Raw genomic sequence first — 19513 nt, 5'->3', positions numbered from 1 at the left:
TGTCCCATAGTGACCCCTGCACACAGTATTATGCCCCATAGTGACCCCTGCGCACAGTATTATGCCCCATAGTGACCCCTGCACACAGTATTATGTCCCATAGTGGCCCCTGCTTACAGTATTATGTCCCATAGTGGCCCCTGCACACAGTATTATGTCCCATAGTGGCCCCTGCACACAGTATTATACCCCATAGTGGCCCCTGCACACAGTATTATCCCCCATAGTGGCCCCTGCATACAGTATTATCCCCCATAGTGGCTCCTGCACACAGTATTATCCCCCATAGTGGCCCCTGCACACAGTATTATGTCCCATAGTGGCCCCTGCACACAGTATTATGCCCCATAGTGGCCCCTGCACACAGTATTATGTCCCATAGTGGCCCCTCCACACAGTATTATCCCCCATAGTGACCCCTGCACACAGTATTATGTCCCATAGTGGCTCCTGCACACAGTATTATCCCCCATAGTGACCCCCGCGCACAGTATTATGTCCCATAGTGACCCCCGCGCACAGTATTATGTCCCATAGTGGCCCCTGCACACAGTATTATGTCCCATAGTGGCCCCTGCACACAGTATTATGTCCCATAGTGGCCCCTGCACACAGTATTATGTCCCATAGTGGCTCCTGCACACAGTATTATGTCCCATAGTGTCCCCTGCACACAGTATTATGTCCCATAGTGGCCCCTGCACACAGTATTATGTCCCATAGTGGCCCCTGCACACAGTATTATGTCCCATAGTGGCCCCTGCACACAGTATAATGTCCCATAGTGGCCCCTGCACACAGTATAATGTCCCATAGTGGCCCCTGCACACAGTATTATGTCCCATAGTGGCCCCTGCACACAGTATTATGTCCCATAGTGGCCCCTGCACACAGTATTATCCCCCATAGTGGCCCCTGCACACAGTATTATGTCCCATAGTGGCCCCTGCACACAGTATTATGTCCCATAGTGACCCCTGCACACAGTATTATGTCCCATAGTGGCCCCTGCACACAGTATTATCCCCCATAGTGGCCCCTGCACACAGTATTATGTCCCATAGTGGCCCCTGCACACAGTATTATCCCCCATAGTGTCCCCTGCACACAGTATTATCCCCCATAGTGTCCCCTGCACACAGTATTATCCCCCATAGTGACCCCCGCGCACAGTATTATGTCCCATAGTGACCCCCGCGCACAGTATTATGTCCCATAGTGGCCCCTGCACACAGTATTATGTCCCATAGTGGCCCCTGCACACAGTATTATGTCCCATAGTGGCCCCTGCACACAGTATTATCCCCCATAGTGACCCCTGCACACAGTATTATGTCCCATAGTGGCCCCTGCACACAGTATTATGTCCCATAGTGTCCCCTGCACACAGTATTATGTCCCATAGTGGCTCCTGCACACAGTATTATGTCCCATAGTGTCCCCTGCACACAGTATTATGTCCCATAGTGGCCCCTGCACACAGTATTATGCCCCATAGTGGCCCCTGCACACAGTATTATGCCCCATAGTGGCCCCTGCACACAGTATTATGTCCCATAGTGGCCCCTGTACACAGTATTATGCCCCATAGTGGTCCCTGCACACAGTATTATGTCCCATAGTGGTCCCTGCACACAGTATTATGTCCCATAGTGGTCCCTGCACACAGTATTATCCCCCATAGTGGCCCCTGCACACAGTATTATGTCCCATAGTGGCCCCTGCACACAGTATTATGTCCCATAGTGGCCCCTGCACACAGTATTATCCCCCATAGTGGCCCCTGCACACAGTATTATGTCCCATAGTGGCCCCTGCACACAGTATTATGCCCCATAGTGGTCCCTGCACACAGTATTATGTCCCATAGTGGCCCCTGCACACAGTATTATACCCCATAGTGGCCCCTGCACACAGTATTATCCCCCATAGTGGCCCCTGCATACAGTATTATCCCCCATAGTGGCCCCTGCACACAGTATTATCCCCCATAGTGGCCCCTGCACACAGTATTATGTCCCATAGTGGCCCCTGCACACAGTATTATGCCCCATAGTGGCCCCTGCACACAGTATTATGTCCCATAGTGGCCCCTGCATACAGTATTATCCCCCATAGTGGCTCCTGCACACAGTATTATGTCCCATAGTGACTCCTGCACACAGTATTATCCCCCATAGTGACCCCTGCACACAGTATTATGTCCCATAGTGGCTCCTGCACACAGTATTATGTCCCATAGTGGCCCCTCCACACAGTATTATCCCCCATAGTGACCCCTGCACACAGTATTATGTCCCATAGTGGCTCCTGCACACAGTATTATGTCCCATAGTGGCCCCTGCACACAGTATTATCCCCCATAGTGACCCCTGCACACAGTATTATGTCCCATAGTGGCTCCTGCACACAGTATTATGTCCCATAGTGGTCCCTGCACACAGTATTATGTCCCATAGTGGCCCCTGCACACAGTATTATGTCCCATAGTGGCCCCTGCGCACAGTATTATCCCCCATAGTGACCCCCGCGCACAGTATTATGTCCCATAGTGACCCCCGCGCACAGTATTATGTCCCATAGTGACCCCCGCGCACAGTATTATGTCCCATAGTGGCCCCTGCACACAGTATTATGTCCCATAGTGGCCCCTGCACACAGTATTATGTCCCATAGTGGCCCCTGCACACAGTATTATGTCCCATAGTGGCCCCTCCACACAGTATTATCCCCCATAGTGACCCCTGCACACAGTATTATGTCCCATAGTGGCCCCTGCACACAGTATTATGTCCCATAGTGGCCCCTGCACACAGTATTATGTCCCATAGTGGCCCCTGCACACAGTATTATGTCCCATAGTGGCCCCTGCACACAGTATTATGTCCCATAGTGGCCCATGCACACAGTATTATGCCCCATAGTGGCCCCTGCACACAGTATTATGCCCCATAGTGGCCCCTGCACACAGTATTATGTCCCATAGTGGCCCCTCCACACAGTATTATCCCCCATAGTGACCCCTGCACACAGTATTATGTCCCATAGTGGCCCCTGCACACAGTATTATGTCCCATAGTGGCCCCTGCACACAGTATTATGTCCCATAGTGGCCCCTGCACACAGTATTATGTCCCATAGTGGCCCCTGCACACAGTATTATGTCCATTAGTGGCCCCTGCACACAGTATTATGTCCCATAGTGGCCCCTGCACACAGTATTATGCCCCATAGTGGCCCCTGCACACAGTATTATGCCCCATAGTGGCCCCTGCACACAGTATTATGCCCCATAGTGGCCCCTGCACACAGTATTATGTGCCATAGTGGCCCCTCCACACAGTATTATCCCCCATAGTGACCCCTGCACACAGTATTATGTCCCATAGTGGCTCCTGCACACAGTATTATGTCCCATAGTGGCCCCTGCACACAGTTTTATGTCCCATAGTGGCCCCTGCACACAGTATTATGCCCCATAGTGGCCCCTGCACACAGTATTATGCCCCATAGTGGCCCCTGCACACAGTATTATGTCCCATAGTGGCCCCTGTACACAGTATTATGCCCCATAGTGGTCCCTGCACACAGTATTATCCCCCATAGTGGCCCCTGCACACAGTATTATGTCCCATAGTGACCCCTGCACACAGTATTATCCCCCATAGTGGCCCCTGCACACAGTATTATGCCCCATAGTGGCCCCTGCACACAGTATTATCCCCCATAGTGGCCCCTGCACACAGTATTATGTCCCATAGTGGCCCCTGCACACAGTATTATGTCCCATAGTGGCCCCCGCACACAGTATTATCCCCCATAGTGACCCCCGCGCACAGTATTATGTCCCATAGTGACCCCCGCGCACAGTATTATGTCCCATAGTGGCCCCTGCACACAGTATTATGTCCCATAGTGGCCCCTGCACACAGTATTATGTCCCATAGTGACCCCTGCACACAGTATTATGTCCCATAGTGGCCCCTGCACACAGTATTATGTCCCATAGTGGCCCCTGCACACAGTATTATGTCCCATAGTGGCCCCTGCACACAGTATTATGTCCCATAGTGGCCCCTGCACACAGTATTATGTCCCATAGTGGCCCCTGCACACAGTATTATGTCCCATAGTGGCCCCTGCACACAGTATTATGTCCCATAGTGGCCCCTCCACACAGTATTATGTCCCATAGTGGCCCCTGCACACAGTATTATGTCCCATAGTGGCCCCTGCACACAGTATTATGTCCCATAGTGGTCCCTCCACACAGTATTATCCCCCATAGTGGCCCCTGCACACAGTATTATGTCCCATAGTGGCCCCTGCACACAGTATAATATCTCATATTAGCACACATTATAGTATCCCATCCCATAATGGACCTTATGAATGTTCTAAAAGTTTTGGTTTCGCCACTCACAAGCTACTATTATACTCTGGGTTCTCTTCAGACCTCAGAGTACCATTAGTGGAGGCTTTGGATAGGTCAACAAACATTGTTATCCCCCCCCCCAGCCCCACGGACTCCAGCATGGTCCCTGTTCTTTTCGGCGCTTCTCTATAAAGTCAGAGACCACTGATGTCAGCTGTAATGTTGACATAATGAGACTGACATAACCCATGTGACCGCTGAGGCCCAATTATGCCAACATGACAGCTGACATCAGTGGTCTCTGACTTTATAGAGAAGCGCCGAAAAAAACGGGGACCATGCTGGAGTCCGTGGGGCTGGGGGGGGGGGATTTACAATGTTTGTTCACCCCCCTCCCCCATCAGTTGTATTCAGAGAGAACCCAGAGTACTTCATGTCTATCATAGCTTGTGAGCTCCTGGGGCTAAGAAGAACATGGCTCCGTGCCGGATTCCATAGGAGGTGAGCAACAATGTTTGTTGTTTTCCGTCACTGTGTGTTTGTGTCTCCACAGATGGATCCAATAGGAGAATTCCCCCAAAGAGATGTCCCCTGAGTCCTCTGTATTCCCAGGACTGCCCGGAGGAGAATGACCCAGACAGTCAGCAGGCAGGGGGCGCTAAAGTCTCACCAGAATCTGACCATAAAGTGACCAAACTGAGGCAGCACCATGGATCTAGACCTGGCCACTAAGAGTTTGACAGTAGGAACAGCAAAAATTGTCGGCTCCGCCTATAGGCGATACCCTCTCCGTGGATACGACGCGAGTCAGGTCTTTCTGTCTTACATCATTTTTATTTTTGTTTAAGGCGCAGGGAAGTCCACACTAACCCCCCGCCCCCATGCTGGCGCAGCATTCTGCAAAAGTGCACTTTTCCGGTCACCCAGTCCCCACTTACTGCATTGGCAACTGGAATTCAATTGACCATGTGGTGCTTGGCGGATAATGTGAATACACAGTAACTTTCCTAAACCTGACCCCCCTCCACAGGGCCCCCTCAGCCTCTAGTGCCTCTTCACTTGAGTCCTTTCTTACTGGGGCCCCTAAAGCTGAGCATAATTATAGATAATAAGCCCTTTTTTTGGTGGTGGTGGTGGGGGGGAGGGGCGCTTTTGGTCTTTCCTTGTCTCTCCTTCCAGTCCAATATGTCTCCAAGTGGTCAGAGCCTCCTGTAGTGGACCTCACAATAGCTAGGCTCTCCTAGGCCTAGCAGATTCGGTTTCCCTCAGTGATCCCTCAGGGTGGACTCTTTCTCCATTGCGACTTTTATAGCAGTTTGGCTCCTTCTTGCAGCCTTCCTTCGCTGTGTCTTGAGCCAACAAGGCCTGCATCTCTTGGGAAAACAGCTCCACTCGGGGCTCATCGGGTGGAGGGACAGCTGCCCTCCTTCTGGGAGATCTGGCTTGCCAGCGTCTACAATGCCTAGCTCCAAGAGGTCGTTGTTGATCAGTGCTCCTCCCTTCTAAACGGAAGGTTTTTTGCATCCTCTTTTCCTTCTTCTCCTGCTCAAATGACCGTTTTTCCTCAGGCCGGCTCCACGCTTTAGTGGCAGGGCCTCTTTCCCATCCCAACTTCAGAGCATTTCCAGTGCTTTTATACCACCCTGCTCAACGTTCCCTAGGTGGACGGCCCATCCTGGTCCTGAAGGGGCCCAAAATGTTTGTCTGTGTCCAGGTTCTCCATGGAGTCTCTGTGGTTGGTGATGGTATGGCTGAAGACCAGCAATTTCCTGTTGTCCATCGACATCTGCAGCACTTCCACACATTCCTGTTGTGCTGTGCCTTCAGAGTTTTCTTCATTCTTTGGTGGGTTTGTAACGTTTTCAATTTGATGCTCTTCCCTTCTGTCTGATCTCTGTCCCCCAAGGTGTTGGCGTCTCTTAGGCATCCTCCATTTCAGAAGAGTTGCTAAGTTTCCATACCTGATGGGGTCCTTGTGAAGGTTCCCTGTAAGACAGACTGATCACTCTGTGCCTACTTCACCAATTCATCTGGCTCATCACCAAGGAAAAAGCTTGTCTCGTGGCTTCTCAGTGCATGTAGTTCCTGGGCATGATCTTAGCAAGATCCTTCTTCCAGAAGTCGAAGATCCTCTCCGGTGTGTCCCGCCTTTGGAGGAACTCTACATGATGTCTTCAGCTCTGCAGGCAGGCCCTGGGCACCATGGCCTCAACCTTCTAGGCCATCCCTTTTGCTCAGTTCCAGCCGCATCCTCTGCAGTTGGCGATTGTGGACTGCTGAGACAAGTCTTTGTCCAGCCTTGACTGCCTGATTCTCTTACGTCCCCAGGTTCATTGAGAGTTTCTTTGGTGACTCTTTTCCACAGCAGTCTTTTAGGGGAAGTGCTTTTCTCCCCTTGGTGAGCAGGTGATCTCCACTGATGGCAGTTTTTCAGGCTTTTTCGTTGCCTTGACCGTTTAGGGCCTGTTATCCTAAGCCGAGATCTCCCTCCAGATCAATCCACTGGAGGACCATCTTCTTAGCTCTGTCTCATTGGATCTCTCTCCTCCCAGGACGATTGGCCAGAATCCAGCCCAGCATCAGTCTACCTATACAGAGAAAAACTTGACCTGTCTCTTTACGAGAGATCTTTTCCAGTTGTGCATGAGATGGGGCACACCCAATATAGACCTCTTTGCCTCCAGTCTGAACAACAAGCTTCCCTGCTACCTACCTGGTCAGCTCCCAGGAGCCTCGGGCCATCGCCTTCAATCTTCTCGTTATTCCGTGGTTAGAATTCCAGCTTCTGTACCTTTTCCCTCCTGTCCTCACTTGGGTTCTCAAGTAACTTAAAACTGAGGGGTTCCAACCATCCTAATGACTCTGGATTGGCCTCAACGGACCTGGTGCATGGGACCTGGTACACGGCCTATTCCTTTGTAAGTCAACCTTCTTTCTTAAGGGACAGGTTTCTGCCCTGTCCATTCTTTTCAGATGATCTTGGCTTTCCAGTGTCAGGCGGAGATGATCTTCCTACGTGGTGTGTTTCTCCCTAGAATCCTCCTGTCTCGTCCTTGAGGTGATCCAGGCTTACGCTTTTGGGCCTCTGCATGATATCTCTCTTCCCCTTCTGTCCTGGAGAGTTGCCTTCCTGGTGGTCATTACTTCCATCCTCAGGGTTTCCGGACTGTCTGCTCTGTCCTAGATGCCTCTTTTTCTTGTTCTCCACAAGGACAATGTTTCCTTCATCTGTGACATTCTTTTTTTCGTAAGACGATTTCTTCCTTTCCCATTAATGAGGACATTGTCTTAACAAATTTCTGCTCTGATCCCAAGCACCCACATGAGCACGCTCTTCTCTGCCTGGATGGTGTCTGAGTGGTCTGTGTCTATTTGTCTCTCCCTGGATCCTTCTGTCCCATCCTTGTTCCTTGTTGTTCCTGCCCTGGGCTGTTTTGGTTCCTTTTCAGGATCAGACGTGGTTGTTGGTCGTGTGTTTTGTTTTCATGTCTCTCTCCTACTGCTGTGGTACAAACTGGCTAGCACAGTGTCCGTGAGAGCATATAGCGCAGAGGCGGAGCCGACAGCTATTGGCCAGGTCTATGCCCATGGTGCCATCTCCCCAAATGATTACAACGACAAAAGGATTTTACGGGAAATACAAAAACCCATTTTTTTTCTTCCCTGTTTAGGATGAAGATCTGATGGATATTAAGGCTGAGGTTAAAGAAGAAGCAGAAGAGGAGACGGATTCCTGGACTGATCAGCAGTGTAAGGAGCGGAGACTTTCTCCTCTAGATACTACTACTCCCATCATCTCCTCATCACATGGCAATCTATCCCATCACTGTGTGTTTCCTACAGATGGAGCCATTGCCAGAAATCAGGGAGAAGATGTGACTGATATTAAAGCGGAGGCTGAAGAAGAGAGGATGAGGGGCCATCACCTGTGTAAGAGGGAAGTGGAGGAGGAGATTCCAGGAGGTGTTACCACAGGTACGGGGTCATGAATGGAGAAGGAGAAGTCCCAGGTTTCTTCAGGTCGGTTCCCCCTTAGAGCTCCAGTCCAGTAACTCTCCGGCAGAAAGTAATTCCAGCTATTAAACTAAGAACAGAACTATAACCCATAAAGCAGAAGTTGTAGCCGAGCGTTGGACTACTGGATAGAGATGGGAGGTGAAAGAGTAAGATCATGGTGACGATGATGATGAGTAAGACACTTCTTGGATTCTGTCAGATTCTCATTTAGAGTCTACCATCACTGGAGGAAACACAAGTGGTCATAGAGATAAAGGCTGGGAATTTATCACTAAGGTTAGATGGTTTTACATCTAGAAAATTCTAGAAGATATTATGACATTTGACCTGAAGTCCTCTCGGGTACTGAGTCAGGTCGGGGAAGGTCTCCTCTTTTTCTTTCATCAATGACTGAAGTTGAATTCATATCAATCTCAAAATTTGTTACCGGAGAAACAATATATACTCGAGTATAAGCCGACCCGAATATAAGCCAAGGCCCATAATTTTACCACAAAAAACTGGGAAAACTTATTGACTCGAGTATAAGCCTAGTGGGGGAATCCACCATTGCAGATAGTCTGGTCATGTGTATTACAGCTTAGTAACTCCATGAGCCTCATAGTAATAGCAGTCCCTCATGTCCCTCACATTAACCCCCTGTGTTCCTCACATACGAGTTACTAATATGTGGGACATATGGAGGTAATAATTAGGTATCTTCATCATTAAGGTCCTTTATTAGTCCCCCCATGTGTCTCACATATTAGTAACCCTTATATGGACACACAGGGGTTAATAGGAGGGACATGTTGGGGGTAACTGCTATTAATGTGAGGCACATGGAGTTACTAAAACAATATTAATAACCCCAAATGCCTGACATTACTAGGACTAGTGACCCAGCAGGTACCTGTGTGTTACTGTCTCTTTACTGTAGCTTCCTCTCCTCCATACGACAGACATCTTCTATAAGACACAATGAATCCTGGCCACTGACTTATCTGCAGATATTACATTCTAGGTACATCATAGTCACGTGACCTACATGACAAGCCAATCACAGAGCAGTAACACTAAAGGACCTCCCCCTTCGTTTAATTTATGCAGGTCCTTGCAAGTCTCTATGCTCTATGGACCCTGATTCGAGTATAAGCCGAGGAGGACATAAAAACTGCGCTGAAAAAGTCGGCTTATACTCGAGTATAAATGGTAATTAAATGACTGTTTATTAATTCTAGAACTTTTTGTCATTTTTGTTTTTTTTTGACAAGTCAGAAAATAATAATGATAAAATAAGTCTTTATACTTCAGTATCGGCCACCAGAAGGAGCGTCACCTCTGTAATGTATAAATGCATCACTTAGGACACAGCGGTTTACTAGTTGCTAAAGGACCTTTCATGACATTTCATGGGTCCTTTAGCAATGTCTGTGATGCACATACAGTTTTTCACTGCTACACATTTAGCTTATAAAATATATCTGGGCATTTTAAGGGCTAGTTCACACGGGGGGCAAGGAGGTGGATTTTGACAGTGGATTTCGCCTCAAAATCCGCTTCCATACAATGGTGGTCTATGGAGACCACTAGCGTTCTTTTTTCCGCTAGCGACACGTTGCCCTTTCTTCAGCCGGATTCCGCGGTTCGCTGAGCTGCGGCTTCTGCCAGGCGGGAGCAACCTCCGGAGTCGGCCCATTCATTTGAGCCGACTCCAGAGGGGAAATCCGCGACCACGACGGTCGTGGCAGGCGGGTTTTGACCTGAGAGTGACGTGGCTTCCCGCATCACTCTCGGTGCCAAAATCCTCCCCACTGTGAAGGAGCCCTAACTGTTCTTTATAAGTTTTAAGCGTAGTTGTGCCGAGGTTTATATGTGTAACAGGAACTGTGATGACATCATCTAACGTCCTTAAGCACCTAGATATGTAGAAGATGGGGTTGGCTCCGGTCTTGTAGGCCTGAGTGCAATGATACAGTACACAGATGGTGCTTCCTCTAGTCTCTAACAGTGTCCAAAAATATGCAGTAATTTACATTAATAACTTTTTGGTGACACATTCCCTTTAAGAGTAGTGCCTCTATCTTTCTGGGCTAAGTCACTGATACATTATAATCTGCCTGTGTGTTTCCAGCCTAATAGGAATGTTATAGATTCTCTACTTTGTAATTTGAAAAAAAAAATCACTAAATCCATGTTTAATCGTAACAGGAAATCCCAGTAAGATCTCTGAGGGAAACGTCATGTTATCAGATGAAGATACGAAGGAGCGCTCCTCAGGAGGAAACCTCATTACCCCTAATGTACATCCAGGACGTCACAGTACAGATCCATCATATAATTCCCCCAATCATGAGGAACCTTCTCACCAACCACAGATAATGACCACAAGTACCAGCCAGAATGAGGAGAAAAGGTTTCAGTGTGGTGAATGTGGAAGGGAATATATAAACATGGCAGGTCTTGTAACTCATGAAAAAACTCACAACGGAAAGAAGCGATATTCATGTTCAGAATGTGGGAAATGTTTTAAGAAAAAGGAACATTTTGTTACGCATCAGAGAATTCACACAGGAGAGAAGCCATATTTATGTTCGGAATGTGGGAAACGTTTTTCAGATGGCTCGAGTTATCGTAAACATAGGAGAATTCACACAAGAGAGAAGCCATATTCATGTTCAGAATGTGAGAAATGTTTTAATAACCTATCCGCTCTTGTTAAACATTGGAGAGTTCACACAGGAGAGAAGCCTTATAGATGCTCAGAATGTGGTAAAAGTTTTTCTAAAAAATCGCCCTATATACTACATCAAAAAACTCACACAGGAGAGAGACCGTATTCTTGCACAGAATGTGTAAAAGGTTTTAAAGACGAATCAAGTTATATTAAACATCAAAGACTTCACCCAAAATAAAAACCATATTCATGTCCGTAATGGAAATATTTCTAGTGTTATTGAACAACAGAGAATTCACACAGGAAAGAAGCCATATTGATGATCATCGGAGAAGTCACACAGGAGAGTATATGGAAAATAAAACCATAACTGTAATCATTCAGGATCTTCACAGACCTTAAACAGACAAATGTGACCGGTCTCCATGGAGGAAAATTCTTGTGGAAGATTCATATTCACCTTCTCTCACCTCTTTTGGGCCTCCTGGCCGTGTCCATAACTTTCTTTATTCCGCCTCGATGATATCTTGTGCAAGGTCATGATTCTTCATGTGACCACTGTTTGCCCAATCATTGACCTCAGTGGTGACCGCATTGGACACCACACCAAGGCCCAACAGAGATAAGGGAAGTTCAGTATTGATGTTTTTGGTGAGGTTTTTTTTAGCTCTCCTTAGTCTCCAATGATTCTACTCTGGGGTCTGAATAGTATATGGGATTGCCATCTATTTGTCAAGATTATTGGCACGTCAAGAAAATCCATTAAATTCTCACTCCGACACCCTGGATTCAGTTCAGAACTGGCCGCAACCAGCTTTATTCTTTTGTATTCACAGCAAACAACTTATATATCACAGTACAAAATCTTTTCTTCCCATTGAGGGATGAAGTGAGGCCCATCTCACGCCACCTAAGAGGAATCAATAGTTTGGTCGCCTGAATTAACCAGGTGATAAGGCATGCCTGTCTCGGGAAGAAGTCAGGAGAGGATGGCCAAAGTAAAATGATTTTGGGTCATTGCTTCAAATCAACATGACAAATGAACTGAATCTCTCGATCGCCTCACAGAAGGGACTCATTTTGGGGTTCGTGACCCAAAGGTATGAGTGTGACCCTTCAGACAGGCCCAAAGCTAACATCGATCAAAGATAGAGTAGTCAATTCTATGGAGAAAAAATGGGGTTTCCTGAATCCTGACATCTAAAGAAACCAACACAACAGTATTAGAGATGAGCAAGTAGTTAAATACTCGATATTCGTTTCCAGTAGCCCCTCAATATTCGACTACTCGAATCGAATATTGAATCCTATTATACTCTATGGGGGAAAAATGCTCGTTTCAGGGGTAGGCAACATTCGATCAAATTGAACTTACGAAGTCCACGAGTGAGGGTCGGGCTGGATTCTCCGAGAAGTCTTCTCCGTGCAGCGTCTTCCGGCTCTGAATTCACTCTGCCAGGCATCGGGCCTGGGCAGAGCCGACTGCGCATGCCAGAACTACAAGAAAATGGCTGCTTACAGTCAAAGCGGCCATTTTCTTGTAGCGCGGGCATGCGCAGTCGGCTCTGCCCAGGCCCGATGCCTGGCAGAGTGAATTCAGAGTCGGAAGACGCCACGGGGACACTGCGCGGAGAAGACTTCTAAAGGTAGGAGAAGAACCAGCGTTGATTGGCCATCTGTACAGCATTCGGCCACTCAACGATGGCTCTGCATCGAATTTTTCCATTCGAATAGCGAGTAATATTCGATCGAGCACGAGTATTTTGAATACGGTTGTATTCGATCAAATACTACTCGCTCATCTCTAAACAGGATATGTTTGACATCAGAGGGCGAGAATACCAGTCCCAACTCCCTTTCCCATTTACCAACAAAGTATGGCGTGGACGGGAAGGGGGATGGTTGAGGTTAAACAGATATATATGTAGGAAATAGATTTATTCCAGGGGTTGTTGGCGTCAGGGACCTTCTCAAGCCAGTTAAGATCCCTAGCCTTCCATCAGTTCTTCTCGATAGACTTTCCGAAAGATTTTCAAGCAACTTTGTATTTAAAATGTTCAAAAAATGACCCTTTTATTTGGAAAAATCTGCTTGTCTGTGTTTTTTTTAGACACACATGGTGGTTATAGTGCGAGAAACAATGGTTTTGTAGAAAACTCGACCCGTTTTGATGATTTGTAAGTGCTACAGGGGCTTATTGTTAGTTCGGAGATGTATTTGTGGCTGTGAGCCACTGGAAAAGTGATGTGGGCAGATGTGAAATTAAAATGGTTTTGTTTTTTGATGACAACAGTGTGCTATAGTGGAATGTGAAGGGATTCCTGTAAGATACACAATAGAGTGATCACATCACTGATGCTGTGGTTGTCCCTGCTGACAAATTTGGTGACTTCTTCAAAGGGCTTTAGAAGCTGGCACGTCTCCCTCGTGAACCTCTAATTACTTCTCTTGAAATTATTCCATTGTCTCTGTGATTTGCTGCATGCAATAATTTGTTCACCACTAGAGGAGAGCGAATCGAAGTTGACAAAGTGGAATTACATCTGAATTTCAGGAAATATTCGATTCGCATTGAATCTGAATTTCCCTATGCTTTGTGGTAACGCATCACATTTTTTTCCTAAAATGGCTTCTGCACATGATTGGACATGGGGCATGGAACTCTGAGAACGTGGAATCACCCACAATGCCATGCGTGCAGCCAATCAGCAGCCGGCCAGTCCTGTGATGTCACAGCCCTATAAATACCTTCCACCATATTAGATTCAAGCATTTTCCATTGTACTTAGTGTAGGGAGAGACATCAGCAGGCGCCGGGGAAAGTGGGAGAAAAGACTTGAAAACTGAGAGTTTGCTCAATCAAAGTTCAGGGGAAGAGCATTAGAAATGTAGGGAAAGGGGAGGGAGGAATTTCTACAGAGTATTGAAGCAGAACAGGGGTCATTTGGGGTGTTTGCAGCGTCGGTAATGGGAACAATCCTACTACACCTTGCTGCACTGACTTCCATTATACTGCTGCTCATTGTAGGTTTGCACTAGATCATACCTGTGTAATTCAGATTATTTGGGTTAGTAGTCCTTGTTATATGTTGTAAAGCCTTTTCTTGGCGTTTATTAGTGGGGGAAAAGTAAGCGGCTTATTCACCGTTGTGTGTTGAAGGGAGAAAATTTCCAGCCTTTTTGCCCTGCATTAATTTCATTTTTCATCAATTTTTCATCAATTTCAATTTTTCATGTACTTATTTGATGTAACAGTATGTCAGACAGAGAGGCGACAGGCCCTGCATAGGGGAGGGGCACAGGCTTAACTGTTTCTGGCGCAGGCACAGGTCGCAGCAGAGTATGGGGGAGTGACAGCAGGGGTCACCTACCAAGGCCTGAGTTCTCAGCGTCAGCTAGCGGACTTGTCGACCAGCAATCCAGTGGTTCTAGAATGGTTGATTCAGTCATCCACTTCATCTCAAGTCACATCAGACACCTTCAGCCAAGAGTCAGTGAATTCATCAGACACAATCCTTGGTAAGCATGGCCCAGGAGCAGGCCCTGTGCCCTCACGTGTCCTCAACCTGCCTGTTATTTCCTGTTCCCTCAGTCAGAGAAGTCCTCTACAGTCATGGCCAAAAGTTTTGAGAATGATACAAATAGTAATTGTTACAAAGTCTACGGCTTCAGTTTTCCTAATGGCAATTTGCATTTACTCCAGAATGTTAACAGCAATTACTTGCAAAGTCAATATTTGCCTAGAAAATTAACTTTATCCCCCAAAACACATTTCAACATCATTGCAGCCCTGCCTTAAAAGGACCAGCTAACATCGTTTCAGTGATTGTTCCATTAACACAGGTGTGGGTGTTGATGAGGACAGGGCTGGAGATCAATCTGTCATGATTAAGTAAGAATGACACCACTGGACACTGTAAAAGGAGGCTGGTGCTTGGCATCATTGTTTCTCTTCTGTTAACCATGGTTATCTCTAAAGAAACACCTGCAGTCATCATTGCACTGCACAAAAATGGCCTAACAGGGAAGAGTATCGCAGCTAGAAAGATTGCACCTCAGTCACCAATCTATCACATCATCAAGAACTTCAAGGAGAGAGGTTCCATTGTTGGCAAAAAGGCTCCAGGGTGCCCAAAAAAGACCAGCAAGCGCCAGGACCGTCTCTTAAAAGTGTTTCAGCTGCGGGATCGGGCTACCAGCAGTGCAGAGCTTGCTCAGGAATGGCAGCAGGCAGGTGTGAGTGCATCTGCACGCACTGTGAGGCGGAGACTCTTGGAGCAAGGCCTGGTCTCAAGGAGGGCAGCAAAGAAGCCACTTCTCTCCAGAAAAAACATCAGGGACAGACTGATATTCTGCAAAAGGTCCAGGGAGTGACTGCTGAGGACTGGGGGAAAGTCATTTTCTCTGATGAATCCCCTTTTTGATTGTTTGGGACATCTGGAAAACAGCTTATTGGGAGAAGACGAGGTGAGCACTACCACCAGTCTTGTCTCATGCCAACTGTAAAGCATCCTGAAACCATTCATGTGTGGAGTTGCTTCTCAGCCAAGGGAATCGGCTCTCTCACAGTCTTGTCTAAAAACACAGCCATGAATAAAGAATGGGACCAGAATGTCCTCCAAGATCAACTTCTCCCAACCATCCAAGAGCAGTTTGGCCACCAACAATGCCTTTTCCAGCATGATGGAGCACCTTGCCATAAAGCAAAGGGGAGAACTAAATGGCTCAGGGAACAAAACAGAGAGATTTTGGGTCCATGGCCTGGAAATGCCCCAGATCTTAATCCCATTGAGAACTTGTGGTCAATCATCAAGAGACGGGTGGACAAACAAAAACCTACAAATTCTGACAAAATGCAAGCATTGATTGTGCAAGAATGGACGGCTATCAGTCAGGATTTGGTCCAGAAGGTGATTGAGAGCTGCCAGGGAGAATTGTAGAGGTCCTGAAGAAGAAGAAGGGACAACACTGCAAATATTGCACCGCTGCACTAACTCATTCTACGTCACGGACACAGCTAGTGTCCGCTCCTAATGTCCGTGACAGATTTTGAGCGGACACTAGGAGTGCACACGTGAACCCTCCCTTAGCCATTAAAAAGGGATCAACTACTGAAGACTAGCAAGTTTTTTTGTTTTTTTATATAACATTACACGGAGGAGACATAAGGGGAGAACTACAACTCCTCCCCCTCCTGACATCATCACAGGTCCTTCATCCTTCCCCTCTCCTGAGCTCCGCCCCCATGTACTGGTCACATGATAGCGGTGACATCATCACAGGTCCTTCATCCTTCTCCTCTCCTGAGCTCCGCCCCATGTACTGGTCACATGATAGCGGTGACATCATCACAGGTCCTTCAGCTCTTGCAGGTCCTGCTCGGTGGTCAGTGCTGTTGTCTTGTTCTCTCTGTTATCAGCCATTACCCCAGGCTATAGATATATATATATATATACTGTATATACAGCAGTGACTGCTCTCTCTGTTATCAGCCATTACCCCAGGCTATAGATATATATATATACTGTATATACAGCAGTGACTGCTCTCTCTGTTATCAGCCATTACCCCAGGCTATAGATATATATATATACTGTATATACAGCAGTGACTGCTCTCTCTGTTATCAGCCATTATCCCAGGCTATAGATATATATATATATATACTGTATATACAGCAGTGACTGCTCTCTCTGTTATCAGCCATTACCCCAGGCTATAGATATATATATATATATATATATATACTGTATATACAGCAGTGACTGCTCTCTCTATTATCAGCCATTACCCCAGGCTATATATATATATATATATACTGTATATACAGCAGTGACTGCTCTCTCTGTTATCAGCCATTACCCCAGGCTATAGATATATATATATATACTGTATATACAGCAGTGACTGCTCTCAGGACACGTTCACACTGCGGCTAGAAGGTAAGATGACATCATTGCTCCAGGTGTGAACAGAGTCTTAGTTCCATGATCCTGCAGTCACATACAATGGGCCCCATCACTGGTGTCTGTGGGAATCCTCCTGTATCCATGTGAGGAGCTCCTGTATGTCACACATGATGTGGCCCCTGGAGGATTTCGGGCCCCTCCTCTCTCCTGCACTACTAGATCCTCCAGCTCATCCAGTTTCCTCCTCTTCTCCTCCAGACGCTCCTTCTCCTGAATGACCCACCAAGGATGGACAAGGACAGGACTGAGATCACCAGAAGAATATTAGACTTCACCTTGGAGATCATCTCCCTGCTGAGCGGAGAGGTATCTGTACTACATTTCTATCATCTATCTGCTGAGCGGAGAGGTATCTGTACTACATTTCTATCATCTCCCTGCTGAGCGGAGAGGTATCTGTACTACATTTCTATCATCTATCTGCTGAGCGGAGAGGTATCTGTACTACATTTCTATCATCTATCTGCTGAGCGGAGAGGTATCTGTACTACATTTCTATCATCTATCTGCTGAGCGGAGAGGTATCTGTACTACATTTCTATCATCTATCTGCTGAGCGGAGAGGTATCTGTACTACATTTCTATCATCTATCTGCTGAGCGGAGAGGTATCTGTACTACATTTCTATCATGTATCTGCTGAGCGGAGAGGTATCTGTACTACATTTCTATCATCTCCCTGCTGAGCGGAGAGGTAACTGTACTACATTTCTATCATCTATCTACTGAGCGGAGAGGTAACTGTACTACATTTCTATCATCTATCTGCTGAGCGGAGAGGTATCTGTACTACATTTCTATCATGTATCTGCTGAGCGGAGAGGTATCTGTACTACATTTCTATCATGTATCTGCTGAGCGGAGAGGTATCTGTACTACATTTCTATCATGTATCTGCTGAGCGGAGAGGTATCTGTACTACATTTCTATCATCTATCTGCTGAGCGGAGAGGTATCTGTACTACATTTCTATCATCTATCTGCTGAGCGGAGAGGTAACTGTACTACATTTCTATCATGTATCTGCTGAGCGGAGAGGTATCTGTACTACATTTCTATCATGTATCTGCTGAGCGGAGAGGTATCTGTACTACATTTCTATCATCTATCTACTGAGCGGAGAGGTAACTGTACTGCATTTCTATCATCTATCTGCTGAGCGGAGAGGTATCTGTACTACATTTCTATCATGTATCTGCTGAGCGGAGAGGTATCTGTACTACATTTCTATCATGTATCTGCTGAGCGGAGAGGTATCTGTACTACATTTCTATCATGTATCTGCTGAGCGGAGAGGTATCTGTACTACATTTCTATCATCTATCTGCTGAGCGGAGAGGTATCTGTACTACATTTCTATCATGTATCTGCTGAGCGGAGAGGTATCTGTACTACATTTCTATCATCTCCCTGCTGAGCGGAGAGGTATCTGTACTACATTTCTATCATCTATCTGCTGAGCAGAGAGGTATCTGTACTACATTTCTATCATGTATCTGCTGAGCGGAGAGGTATCTGTACTACATTTCTATCATGTATCTGCTGAGCGGAGAGGTAACTGTACTACATTTCTATCATCTCCCTGCTGAGCGGAGAGGTATCTGTACTACATTTCTATCATCTATCTGCTGAGCGGAGAGGTATCTGTACTACATTTCTATCATCTCCCTGCTGAGCAGAGAGGTATCTGTACTACATTTCTATCATCTATCTGCTGAGCGGAGAGGTATCTGTACTACATTTCTATCATCTATCTGCTGAGCGGAGAGGTATCTGTACTACATTTCTATCATCTCCCTGCTGAGCGGAGAGGTATCTGTACTACATTTCTATCATCTATCTGCTGAGCGGAGAGGTATCTGTACTACATTTCTATCATCTATCTGCTGAGCGGAGAGGTATCTGTACTACATTTCTATCATCTATCTGCTGAGCGGAGAGGTATCTGTACTACATTTCTATCATCTCCCTGCTGAGCGGAGAGGTATCTGTACTACATTTCTATCATCTATCTGCTGAGCGGAGAGGTATCTGTACTACATTTTTATCATCTATCTGCTGAGCGGAGAGGTATCTGTACTACATTTCTATCATCTCCCTGCTGAGCGGAGAGGTATCTGTACTACATTTCTATCATCTATCTGCTGAGCGGAGAGGTATCTGTACTACATTTCTATCATGTATCTGCTGAGCGGAGAGGTATCTGTACTACATTTCTATCATCTATCTGCTGAGCGGAGAGGTATCTGTACTACATTTCTATCATCTATCTGCTGAGCGGAGAGGTAACTGTACTACATTTCTATCATGTATCTGCTGAGCGGAGAGGTATCTGTACTACATTTCTATCATGTATCTGCTGAGCGGAGAGGTAACTGTACTACATTTCTATCATCTCCCTGCTGAGCGGAGAGGTATCTGTACTACATTTCTATCATCTATCTGCTGAGCGGAGAGGTATCTGTACTACATTTCTATCATCTCCCTGCTGAGCAGA

General features: G+C 46.6%; 1 protein-coding gene across 1 annotated transcript in view; it reads left to right on the top strand.

The window, feature by feature from the left end:
- Positions 1-12491, top strand: part of LOC142198393 (uncharacterized) — a 600588-nt gene extending 588097 nt beyond the window's left edge. Inside the window, exon 3 of the mRNA XM_075269420.1 lies at positions 10829-12491. Coding sequence (XP_075125521.1) covers positions 10829-11286 — 458 coding nt within the window. The 3' untranslated portion in view covers positions 11287-12491. The remainder of the gene's footprint in view (positions 1-10828) is intronic.
- Positions 12492-19513: the final 7022 nt, after the last annotated feature.

This window comes from Leptodactylus fuscus, chromosome 3 (assembly GCF_031893055.1).
Source record: "Leptodactylus fuscus isolate aLepFus1 chromosome 3, aLepFus1.hap2, whole genome shotgun sequence".
Taxonomy (NCBI): Eukaryota; Metazoa; Chordata; class Amphibia; order Anura; family Leptodactylidae; genus Leptodactylus; species Leptodactylus fuscus.
This window is presented reverse-complemented; position numbering and strand designations above follow the sequence as displayed.